The sequence below is a fragment of the Danaus plexippus genome, chromosome 4 (genome assembly GCF_018135715.1).
Source record: "Danaus plexippus chromosome 4, MEX_DaPlex, whole genome shotgun sequence".
NCBI lineage: Eukaryota > Metazoa > Arthropoda > Insecta > Lepidoptera > Nymphalidae > Danaus > Danaus plexippus.
In genome coordinates, this window is record NC_083538.1 from 4,768,325 (window position 1) to 4,781,188 (window position 12,864).

The 12,864-nt window shown below is 33.9% G+C and overlaps 2 protein-coding genes across 5 annotated transcripts in view; one reads left to right on the forward strand and one right to left on the reverse strand.

Annotated features, from left to right (window-relative positions):
• Positions 1-678: 678 nt before the first annotated feature.
• Positions 679-2,838, reverse strand: LOC116768687 (cysteine and histidine-rich domain-containing protein morgana). The gene is made up of 6 exons (XM_032659475.2): positions 2,655-2,838; positions 2,328-2,464; positions 1,965-2,167; positions 1,479-1,695; positions 1,086-1,280; positions 679-1,011 (listed from the first exon to the last, which is right to left on the reverse strand). The coding sequence occupies exons 1-6, from the start codon at positions 2,731-2,733 to the stop codon at positions 784-786; spliced, it is 1,059 nt and encodes a 352-aa protein (XP_032515366.2). The 5' UTR covers positions 2,734-2,838; the 3' UTR covers positions 679-783.
• Positions 2,839-3,089: 251 nt separating this feature from the next.
• The window catches only part of LOC116768440 (WD repeat and FYVE domain-containing protein 3), a 29,986-nt gene continuing 20,211 nt past the window's right edge, over positions 3,090-12,864 (forward strand). For 2 of the 4 annotated variants that reach the window (XM_061525203.1, XM_061525211.1), the window contains exons 1-16: positions 3,090-3,587; positions 3,803-4,048; positions 4,185-4,343; positions 4,770-4,962; positions 5,741-5,805; positions 5,940-6,061; positions 6,195-6,233; positions 6,812-7,013; positions 7,591-7,910; positions 7,986-8,362; positions 8,552-8,721; positions 8,799-8,963; positions 9,352-9,497; positions 10,673-10,829; positions 11,071-11,264; positions 11,823-11,981. In XM_061525203.1, coding sequence (XP_061381187.1) covers positions 3,387-3,587; positions 3,803-4,048; positions 4,185-4,343; positions 4,770-4,962; positions 5,741-5,805; positions 5,940-6,061; positions 6,195-6,233; positions 6,812-7,013; positions 7,591-7,910; positions 7,986-8,362; positions 8,552-8,721; positions 8,799-8,963; positions 9,352-9,497; positions 10,673-10,829; positions 11,071-11,264; positions 11,823-11,981 — 2,915 coding nt within the window. In that variant the 5' untranslated portion in view covers positions 3,090-3,386. The remainder of the gene's footprint in view (positions 3,588-3,802; positions 4,049-4,184; positions 4,344-4,769; positions 4,963-5,740; positions 5,806-5,939; positions 6,062-6,194; positions 6,234-6,811; positions 7,014-7,590; positions 7,911-7,985; positions 8,363-8,551; positions 8,722-8,798; positions 8,964-9,351; positions 9,498-10,672; positions 10,830-11,070; positions 11,265-11,822; positions 11,982-12,864) is intronic. The other 2 variants (XM_061525209.1, XM_061525220.1) reach the window with 1 other exon arrangement.

Below are 12,864 nucleotides of genomic sequence, written 5' to 3' on the forward strand. Positions count from 1 at the left end.
CTTATAAAGGAAATATAAAATAATATAAAAGATAATTTTAAGTTACGAAATCACTCCTGAAATCTAGTCTTGATCTAGTCACATTATATAAAAAAATTAATAGTGTTGCTTTTAGTTTTGTATTTATTATAAATTAATGGTTAATAACGATTCTGTAAATATTTTAAGGATACCTCTAAGAGCACATTAGAGTTATAATATTTAATAAATTATTTTTAATTAAATCATACAATGTTACTATAAAGGAGGTACAATATAAGGTGGGAAGTATTCAGAATAGCGTATGCCTCTGCCTTCTTCTGTACCTTATTATAAAGGTACACCAAGGACACAAATAGAAGTACACAACATTAATCTAATGCGAGATTTATGTAAAACAAAACGCTATTAGATCTAAAACTAGTCAAGTTGTTATAGTTGTAATGTTGTTCTGTGTAAAACTTATATGCATATTTTGTATTTTGACATGTTGAAAACTTAAATATATGAAAAAAAAAACGGACATATCTATTAACAGGTGCTGATCGGTTTAGTTTTGATGTCAATGATCCCGTGAGATGTGCAAGTAATTTTATTTCATTCACCATTTATCTTTTTAATGTAAATATATGATAAATAGAATTTATTGATCTCTATTAAAATGCATTTAAAATAACATGAGGGTGTCATTGAAAAGTCTTTAAGGTAGAAGCAATTTATTTGACTGCAACATTTCTTAGACAAAACACATTGAGAAAATATAAAAACTAAATTAATTAGTTCATAATCCTTCTGAGAGCTTCTTTATGAATCTGTTACATTAACATTTCCTATACTCTGAATGGATTCAACTGTGGATAGATCGACCGAATCATCTTCCTCGACAGTATGAACTACTGGCTGCTGCATTTCTTCTTTGGATTCTTTCCTCGGAAAATCCAACTTAGCCCAAGCACCTGGCTCTGCTTTCTTTAATTTGATCTCGACCTTTGTACCCAACATCGATACAGTACTTTTACTCACATCCACAACCTGAAAAATAATATTATTGAATAAAAATATAATTTCAAACAATGTATATTAAGTAGATTTTAAAAATAACATACTCCTCTTAATTCCAAATCGAGTTCAAATACAGCATTTCCTTCTTGTTGAAAAACTAGTTTTGTGTTTAAGCGTATAGGATTCAGTTTAACATGGCTTGTGAATGGATCATACTTCTTGGCATACACACTGACAATGACATATTCTGGAGTTTGATGCCAGTCCCAACGACATTTCACCGTTCCAGCTGGAGCACTCTGGAAGGAATTTAATAATTTCTGACTACAATATTATTTCTAAGCAATAACAATATTATAGGAGTATAAGAAAGTGTTTTTCTACATGAATAAAATCATTAATACATTAATAAGACACCACACACTTTATTTTTATTTCTATAAAACATTATATCTGTTCTATAGCTACCAAACACACATACACATACATATATATACCTCTTTTAACCATTTATGAGTGCCGGTTGTGCATCCAGGTTGGTTTAAAAATGTGTTAAAGTCTGTCGTCCTTTTCTGGCAACAGGTCCAGAACTTCAGTCCTTCATGGAAGACTGGGCAGCCGGGATGGTATGTACATATGGTGTTGTCACTGTGAGGCCCTTCATAAGATATATTACAACCTCCATTCTTACATGAAGTACCAATAGCTATTGTTCTGTAACATTACATTGTTTTGTATGCACAGAATATAAACATTTTATTTAAATTAATAAGAATCTTTTAGTTATGTTGTCTGTTTTGCTGTATGCTAAGTTTTCTGAAATTAATTAATCTGTTACTACCTATTTGGTCATAAAGAAATTTTACAATACTACTAATGAAGAAATTATGGGCTTCTCATAATGCTTTATCTAAAGTAGTCTTGTCAATGAATTACTTATTGAATAATATACATAATATTATATTAAAGTTAGTTATTATTACCCATCGTTTGGTGCAGCCACATTCTCCTTGGCTTTATAAACTGCTTCCTTAAGGGCATCTGCTATTCGGGGTTCTAAAGTAACTAATTGTGTTTCAAAAGGAGGTCTGTCTAACTTAGGTCCAACTAATGGGGCTCTTACTTCAATAACTTCCTTCTTTTCTAATTCTTTATCTAAACTTTTCTTCTCAGGTTCTGGAGGTTTCTATCATTATTAAAAGTGGTTAGTTCATTCATATCAAAAACATTAGAAAATTAAACATATATTTCATCAAATATATATATATTTATATATATTGCTGTTAGGTCTGCAACTTTGACAGCATCACCAGAAAAATATATATAAATATAGTAAGATTTTTTACCACATTTGAATGTTTAGATAATGTACAGCCTTTGATGTTGAGAAACTCTGTGAAGTCAACACTTTTCTTGTTACAGCAGGACCATCCCTTGTAAGCATCGTGAAAAACCGGAGCACCAGGGTGGTGGCAACATACATCTTTAAGATTTATTTTAAATCGTTTAGTATTATATTCAAATTTAAAAATTATACTTAACACAAAAAACCACACTGAGTGAATTAATATATATAAAAAAATTACACGTTTTGGACTTTATATGAACTTTTCATAAAAGAGCTTTTGGTTATAGATAGATGGTATGTTTCTAGAAAAAGTTCTTGGATTTACCTTTATCGTTATTTTTCGGATCAAAAAGTTGACCACATCCACGATTATAACATTGTACTAAATTTTTATCTTCCGGCATGGTTGACAAATATCTCGTTATAATTTTTTTCAGTATAAAAATCTTTCTTTAGACGAAAATCCTTAATTCACTTTCATAAAACTTCATAATCGAAACTTCACAATTCACTTTGAAATCTCTATAAATGACAATGACGTATAAGTTTGACATTTTTATATATAATAGATAAAAAATATCGATATTTTTTTATTTTCTATATAATTATAATACTTTACAGAGACATATATAATAGTATTAATTTTCTCACTTTTGAATAATATTTTTTTATTAAAAACCTGTTTATTTGACTTTTGCTTGTCAATACTATAATAACAAGTGATATTATTTCTGAATTCAGTCACAACCCTAGTGCTCAATTGAAAGAAAACTACTGTGGGTGTATTGTGGATTATAATTTGTAAAAAACATATAAAAATCATTGAACGAATACAAAATCGTTTCGTTTCTCTTTAATAATATTGATAGAAAAATCAGACTTCATTTAATCGAAAATGTGATGCCTAATTATGGCTTTAAAGTGTTTTTGTGTCGCGCACGATCATTTGTAATTTATAGAAGATGTAATAAAAAATAAAAATAATAGGTACGATAAGTACCTAGTTTGGTTGCGGTTATGTAAAGATGTTTTGATAGGTAGTTGCTATTAATTTAAAATGAACCTGATGCGCAAATTGCGTGGGGCTTCCGCCTCGACGTCCGCGGAGCCTGCGGAGTCTTCAGGCTCCTCTTCGCACATTCAACTTGGTCTGATGCACCTAAAAAAGCTGTTTGCAGAATACACTCATCCTCCCCAAGCTCTTACAGAAGCAGAAAAAGATGACAAACTGTATAACATGCTACCTCTTTTTTGTAAGGTATATAATAAATTTTAAGTAAACACCTCTTTTGTCACTTATATAGGAGTTTTCAAGACTTTGTTATTACATTACCCATTACAGTAAATTGTCAATAATTTTCTATACACCTTTACTTATAAATAATATTGATTAAATAAGTTATATTATTACTTCTAGTACTATGTACATAAAATTAGTAATAATTGAATTAAAAAAAATCCTAAATAATTCAGGTCTTTGGCACAAGTCCATCTAGTGAAATGAATGAAAAATTTTGGGACATATTATCATTTTGTCAGCAAGTGTCAAAATTGATGGTATCTGAAATAAGAAAGAGAGCTAGCAATCAAAGCACTGAGGCTGCTAGTTGCGCTATAGCAAAATTTCTAGAAATTGAAAACTCCGAAGAATCCAGCAATGGATGGATGCTACTTTCAACATTAAATCTATTGGCTGCTGGAGATCAGTCACTTATTCAGGTTAAATTAAAATATTTCATATAAAGTAAATGTTAAGAATTGCTTCAAATGTTAATAATTGAATCAACATTGAAATATTTTTGTTAAATAATTATTTGGTGAAAGAACATATGGAGTAATTAGTGAATACTTTTAGGTCATGACGACTGCAGCTATACCATCAACACTAGTCAAATGTTTGTACCTTTTCTTTGATCTACCCGAAATACCTGAGTCGGAAGCTGACATTCAAGATGATAATAGTGAATTTACACCACGAGAGAGGAGAATACTCTTACAGAAGATATTTGTCCAAGTATATATTTTGATTACATTATTTGACATGTTGAATTTATATTTTTTCACAAGAGACACATAAGTAGAACATCAAGAATTCTATTCATCTAAGACATTTGCAAGTACATAAAACTATGTTTTTCTACATTTTGTTTTTACGTTCCTGCAACCATGGATAGACAAGACATATTATATATTTTATAAACATTAAAAAAGAAGTAAAATTAAGAGACAAAACTTCTCAGCATTCCATCTATTGCAGGGGGGGTGCTTTGACAGTTCAGTTTTAAGGGGACCCTATTTAACGCGCGTTAAACACACACCTCTACTGTCCAAGCTCCTCTCTCTACCTAACCATATTATTGAAAATAATGAAGCTATAAACAGAAAATAAATTTATGTCACAATTTTATTTGATTGTTCATTAATTTTCCTTAATTTTCAGGTTCTAGTCAGACTTTGCAGTCATCCGTTCCCCTGTGAGGAGTTAGCAAGGAAAGATGACTTGAGTTTACTTTTCTCAGCCATAACATCGTGGTGTGCTCCCTACAATATCATGTGGAGGAAGTCGGCAGCTGAGGTCTTAATGACACTGTCACGACATGGTTTAACACAATCTGTGGTTCAGTACATTCATAGTAAGGAATTTTTATATTATTTATAATTATACTTTGTAATAACAAAGAATTTTATACAAAAATTATACAGTCTAGAAATAATGTCACTTTAAAAATATGAAATCTGTTGCCTTGTATATTTATTATTCTATTTTTATGCTATGTCTTAAAGAAAATATTATCCTGAGTGTTTCATTAACACACTCTTAGTAAACCGTTATGCAAATAAAATGAAATATATAAACAACTATAAGATATATTCAATATTTCTCTGAAAATAATTTATAGGCAAAGATCATAACATACTATATGTATTTTTAAATACATATACATATATTTTTTAAAGTGTGTTAGTAAAAAAATCCCAAAAAAAATAAAGGGCCACCCATAAAGTACGTCACACGTTATTGGGGAGCGAGTATCACCGAAGTGTGACATCGTGTGACGAAAGATATGGGGATCAATGGTTTTGTGACATCACTTATTAAAATTAGACTTTATGTTGATTTTCTTAGATAACTACTTGATAAAAATAAGTAAAAAATGTAAATAACTGTTATCTCTCGTTTATTTTTAAATACACAAATAAATTAAAAAATGTATGACGTCACATCAGGAGGGGGTTATAAAAATGTAACAAGAAGGGGGGGAGGGTTTCAAAAGTCCTAAAATTCGTGTGACGTACTTTATGGATGCCCCTAACTGCAAAAGATATTTTAAGCTCAACTTCTTGTCTTCAATGCTACAATTGTGTAACAATGTTATATAATTTACGTTATTTCAATCATTAACTTTCCAGACAAGGGTTGTATCGGACTATGTATCGATAACATGCAAAGGATTCCAGAATTAACTCCATTAGAAGTGAGTATTTTTTATGAAAATATTTATGCATCGTGTGCAATGAAAAGTTACCAATTCTCTATATATAATGTTTTTTTTTTTTAATGTCTTGTTTTTACATGTACTTATGTTTTTAATTGTTTAATTCATTTCAGGTGGTTGAAATGTTTGTGGCTGTGTTTTGTTTTTTAAAAGACTCGAGCGAAGTCAGTCAATTATTATTGGACGATTTCCGGTCCTGCCAAGGATATTTATTTCTATCGGAATTTCTTCTCAAGTATGTAATGTTTGTTTTGTTTTAGCTGCATGATCATCTGTAGTGACATCGCTTGGAAAGTAAATATTTGCTTAGTTTTTTTAATATTATTTTGTCTTAGTTCTTTATATTTTTATATTTGTTATCATCACAGACATGAGAGGCAACAGGTACCTGACTATTTGACCTCGGGGTGAGCACAGTTTTTTTTTTTGTTTATTTTAGTGTATATGGTAACTGTTGTATGAGTGTTACCTTGTACAAAAAAATAATAATTGTAATTTAATATATTTTGTTTCCTCATTCTTTCATCTAGCACAAATTATTTTACTGCACTTTTTTTTTTTATTCCATTGTATATAGTTTTAAATAATTTGTAGTGTAAATCGAGAGTGTACCTTAATATTTTTCGAGATTTAGTTAGAAATGATAGTTATTTTGTATCAAGAGTACGGTTATGTGATGAATATCATGAACGTCCGTAGTTAATTTATTAAGTATGAATATTAACGCAACTGTATTAAAAATTTTAAACTATTATAATATTAATGAAACTAGCTGTTCCTCGCAGCTTTGCCTGTATACATTCATCGGTTATATCTTATAGCTGACTAATACATACCTGTAAATATAAATATATGTCATTTCGATATATTACTAAGTTTATAGGAGCCGTTTATTATTTTTCTCACGAAGATATTGATATTGCCATATTTTTTCGGATTCAATATATAGCCATATTAAATCGAAAGTTCGATGTTGTTTATCCAGGTTAGAGGAGGAGCGTGTGAGCGGTACTGAGGCTCGTGCAGCTTTAAGGAACCTGGTGCTGATGATATCTTCATTATGCTCGTGCGGCTTCACCGAGCTGCGTCCGACTCGAGCTAATACTGAGCTGTTCCAGCTGCAGGGATTCGTGCTGCCGCAGCCGACTACCCCCGGACAGGCTGTCAGGAATGTCCAGGCCTTCCAGGTGAGATAAAATTCTCCAGATGCTCGTGTATAATGTAATATGATCTAAGACTCTCGCGAGTAATCATTTAAATGATACCAATGTCTTCGGATTACTAAGCGCTGTTTTATTATTTTTACTTACATACTCCCGGCGTTTCGGTTACTTTGCAGCAACGTGATCAGAGCAGGCGTCATGTTAATGTCATATAAGTCGTGCATAATTTGTTTCAAGTAAACTTAGGATTAGATATTTGTAATTTTTATATCAGATATGGCTTGTACTATGTAAGGGTGACTTACCAGATGACCCTATACATATACTCTTATAGACTTGTATGAAAGTACTTTCATTTTGTTGCATTATCTTTACCTTTTTTCTTTTATCTTTATAGCGATTGTTTTTTATTCTGGGTCTTACTATTTGGCACTTTTCAGATGGTATAACAATATGAATAGAATTAATTTCTACAGAACCTTTTTCTTATGCTCTGTTTAGGTTTCAATCAATTGACATAAAATTTTTGACCATTAAACGCTTTCTCAAATACATTTTAAATGTAACCGGCATCAGCATTAGTGACTTCATATATTTTCAGGTACTACAATCTGTATTCATGAAATCCAACTCGCCGGCTCTCTGCTGCACCATTCTCGATGCGATCTCGAGCGTGTATCACGCGGACAACGCCAACTACTTCATACTGGAAAACCAGAACACGCTCAGTCAATTCTCGGAGAGAATTTACACGAAGAACGCCGAAATCCAAGAGAAGTTTTTTGAATTACTGGAGTTTATTGTGTTCCAACTAAACTTTGTTCCTTGCAAGGAATTGATATCGCTGTCCCTGCTGTTGAAGGCCAACAGATCGAGGCGATGCAGCATTTTATGCATCAAGACGCTATTGAACGTGTTAAAGTAAGATTATATATGTGTATATGAAATAATGGCCCACACCAATTGTTGTGTATCTAATAATATCTTGATTTCCAGACATAACGCTATTTTTAAAGACGTGTATCGAGAAGTCGGTATGTTGGAGGTGTTCGTGACCTGCCTCTCGAGGTACGCGGCTTTTCTGAAGGATAAACAGATTTTAGAAGAGGAAAAATCTAAAGGCGAAAGCGAAAATACTCCCAATGGATCTCCAAAAGCTCCCGAGAGAAAGAAAAGGCAATCGAGACAGGATTCCCTGATAAAGGATCCGAATACTGATGATGAAGAGGAAGAAGCGGGCTCGCTGGTGATGGAAGGTTTGACGGCTCTATTAAACGGAAACGTGAACAATTGCAACGTGTTCCGAGACTGCGGCGGCGCCAAGTGCGTCCACGGAATGGTTGTGTATGAATCGTGTAGGAATAAGGCCTTAGGTGAGTTTTGTTTTCCGCGTCCTTAAAAACTTTTTCTGCTAAAATCTTCGATGCTAAATCGTTATTATAATTTTTACTAGCCCTAAATTGTGTTTTATGTTTAAAGATTTTTCTGCTATTGTACGGATTTTTGGTTTCTCTTTCGCTTTGAAAAAAATTCCGTATGTATCATTTTCTTGATCGTTTCAGGCGTTATAAGAGAATTAATAGTGAGCGGTTCCGGTGAAGAAGACATGGCGGCACTACTGTGTGGGATGCACGCGGCTCCAAACGACGCCTTGAGGCTGAAATTACATATACTGAAAGCTCTGCTCGTCTGTCTGAGGGACTCGCATCGCACGAGGACCATATTTAGAAAGGTATTTGTCATAATATAATATAACATTATATAATATATATAGCTATGTTCGGACTGTATTTAACGATTGACTTTCAGGTTTCTGGTTTCGTGTATGTGACGAGTGTGTTGGTGTCGCTCGAGGGTAAGCTGGGAGGGGAACTAATGGACCGCGATATGCTGCAACTGTTACACATAGTGTTCTACACCATCAGCATCGCCATGAGATTTGAACCGGCGAATGCTAAATTTTTTCATCACGAGGTACGGGTATTATATTTTGAAGAATGTTATTAAGAGGTCTGTGGGACGTTGACAGGTTTTAAATGAAGATGGTCCAACTTATGATGGTTACCGGAACGCAGATTGTTGTGGATTTAAGGAAGAAAGTGGACTATAAAGGAGGGTTGAAATTAAGTTATCCCTTTTGTATATTAAGTTTAATTTTAAGGTTATCTACTTTAATGAGCTTCTGTGGTTGTTTAACTTCCGTTTAGATCAGTTCGTAATCAATTTAAGTTCTATTTTGAATATCTAACTATAAAAAAATTACTATATTATATACTAAAATTCTAACTTATATTTGATAAATTATATAGCACATATAATACATTTGTTTCTAGCTAGTAAAAAAAATATATATTTTTTTCAGATATGCAACAGCACATTATACGAGACCATACGTTTGCTGGGTTGTTTTACAGAAGACAAGGAGTTATTACACGACACGGAACAGGGCGATCCGGAGCTATACGAAGTGTTTCATGAGATCTTCACCGGAAACATCTTAGAGATGACGTCAGTATTATAACAATTAACTAATTCTTATCGACCATAGTATAATAATATTATAAATCAGATTCTTTATTACTAATTTATATATATTAGGACATTACACACGTAAGCAGCCTATTTCCTAAAAAATGTTGTCTACTAGTCGTCACCGGTATGAGGTATTTATTGAGAGTAAAGGCTGTCTATAAAGGTCAAGTGCAAAAACATGTAATATTCATATAAGAATAAATGATACGAACTTTACGTTGTTTGAGACGCACCGTTGCGTCATTATATAAGTGAATATAATTTATTCATTTAACTTATATAAATCAATTATATGATCATCATCATCATCATCATCATCAGCCTATCGGAGCCCACTGCTAAGTAAATGCCTCATCTCACATGGAGAGGTTAGAGCATTAATCACCACGCTTGCTCAAGACGGGTTGACGATTTCAATCTTATAATTTGAAATTATAAGACCAGGTTTCCTCACGATGTTTTCCTTCACCGTCATTCAGTGATGTCTAAATACTCTTAGAAAGTACATATGATTCGGGAAAGATCATATCGGTACTTGCCAGGTTTCGAACCCGCGCCCTCACGTATGAGAGGCGGGCCTTTAACCTCCAGGCCACTACGAATTTTTGATATATTTTGGTATTTTTTTAAATTATGAAATATTCTAATCTCCGTGAAAAATTCAAATTTGATGTATAAGGTTTTCGAGGGTACACCTTTAAATAAGTCTATGACATATACATATATGTTACGTATATTAATTATTTTATTTAACATTTTCTTTAGACGCTTCCGTCTTGTCTGCTCGTGATCCCGTTTGGTATAGAATAATCGAAACGTAGATTTAAAATCTTAAACTACGAGATGCACCTCCGCATTTTTTCTTGTTTTACTCTAAAAAAGCTCTCTATGCAAGTATCGAACCAGTTTTTGGACATCGGTTCCGTATCCGGCCCTAAATTTGAAATAAGTGGTCCGATATTTTTTTTTTACAGAAATCACCTTGTTTAATTGGGCTATCGAACAAAAAAAAGCCTTGACTCGTTCGAGCATTCATCTCCGTAGATGAACGACCCGAGTCGCCAGTGTAGCGTTCCTCGCTTCACTCAATAATATAATATATATGCGTAGTTCAGTCCAGTGTTCCATAGTAATGTGTTTGTATGCCATAGCTTTCCCGAGGACGTGCCGGTGGTGTTTGTTCACGCTTGCGTCGTCTTGAGGCTGCTGTATGATGTGGCGTTGGATTCCTTCGACAAACCTTCCTTCTGTGGCTCATTGAACGTGAAGTCTCCGAGCTTAACAAGACAGAGCTCAGCTGTTAACGAGGTATATGAACACTTGTAATTCGGTTTGGTTATTTGTAAAAATATATAAAAAATGATTGTTGTATGGAAGATTTCGTTGTTTAATTATAAAAGTTATTAACTATACCATTCAAACCAACATCGATTAATCTGAACCTGCTAAATGTATGAGATAAGGAATATGTTCTCAAATAAAATGTCTATTCATGTTATTAATAATGACTGTAATGTTTCATGCCTAACTATATCCATGTATGTATCAGGTGAAGCCGCCAGGTCGCACGGCTCCTCTAAACCTGTCTGGTGGCAGCCCCGGCGAGGCGTGGGTGGTGCACGCCGGAGTGGTGCTAACCCTGGCTCGTCTGCTGCCAGCCCTGCCCCGACCACCCCAGCACGAGGCACACGCACGAGCCGTCAGAGATTACCTCGCTCACGTGCTCAAGAGTCTCGTTAGGAGGTAATTAATTTTTTACTCCAATATGGTCGTTTATAGAATCTGTACTATTTTTTAAGTTCTATTAATAAACCTTTGGGCCTAGTTTTTTATAGTTTTTAGATAGAAATTTTAATATCGATAATGAGGGAAGTTTATGTCGACGCTCTAAAATATTCCAAGATTAGATCATTACAACCATGTTTAATGTCTTTAGTCTTTATCCTGTTATGTATATTTAGGTTTAGAATACAAATTTTATTAAAAGAAAAAAGAAATGATTAATACAAATTACCATTATTCATTGCTAATATATGAATTGAACTTTAAAATCAAGAACAAGTAACAGTGCGATGTCGACATTCGTAGTTCACAAACAGCCATTACTCACAGAAATTAATAAATCGAATGTGGGTACACTGTGGAAAATGCTCACAGTGCGGACCTTTCTTTAAAAAAGCTAACCAACTAATGCCTTGTCCTAGCAGCTAATTCAACCTTCACTTTTATAATATCTGTACGGTGTGTCTAAATGCAGAAAATAATCCCTACTGATCATAATAATATATACTATTTTCATAGTGAGCGTAACCAGCAAGTGATGTGCGGCGCGGGCCTAGCGGGTGCGGTGCTCCGTGTGTGCGGCGCCGCCTTGCGACACGAGCGACACGCACTACACCCGCCCGCCATGTACGTGCTGGAGAGACTCGCTGCACATCACATGAGGCCCACTGAACTCAGGTACTTATATCACTATATGGATAGTCTGTTAAAGCGCGTTGTGCTAGTAGAGTTCACGGTTCCTTGGGAAACCAACATCCCTAAAGAGCATGTAACCAAGGTCAACAAATATTACGAGCTCACTAACGAACTCGCTAAGAATAGGTTCGTAGTAAATTTGTACACGGTAAAAGTAGGAACGAGAGGTATAACAGCCAAATCGCTCTACAACTTGTTAAAAGACTTGGGCCTGCCAAGAACTAACATCAGTTCATGCTTGGAACGTGCGTCGAAGGCAGCCCTAGTAGGTTTGTTTAAAATTTGGTTAAGTAGAGAGAGGAGCTTGGACGGTGGAGGTGAGCGTTTAACACGCGTTAGATAGGGGCCCCTTAAATCTACAGCTGGGTCGCAAGTCCCAGGAACTGTTCAAGCTCCTCTCCTTGCAACGCGATGGACCTGACACCTGTACGGTAAATCCATGGAATGCTGAGAGGTTTCGTCTCTTATATAGATGGTCTATACTATTGTAAGGAAGCCATGGTGTTTACATTAATTTGACGTCATCACTGCTATAAGATCTATGGAGAGATACATATTCTTATATAATTGGTCATATCTGCACTGATTTAAAATTTGCATAGTTTTTATTCCTGAAATTTTCTTTTTCCTAGCAGTCAAAAAAATAAAACTTAATTTTAAGCTATGTGAAAAATACGTAATTTTGTAAGTAAGTGTATATAAAAAAAGATACGTAGAGTAAGGTTTATGTATAAATATAGTAAAAAAGGAGGGTAGACCTAGATCTAGACCTAGGTCTACAATATTTGTATAACTAAGTTAAGTTCTAAATTCAAACAAGCGATAACTCTAATTATCGACTCGCATTTGTCAGTAATCAAGAAGC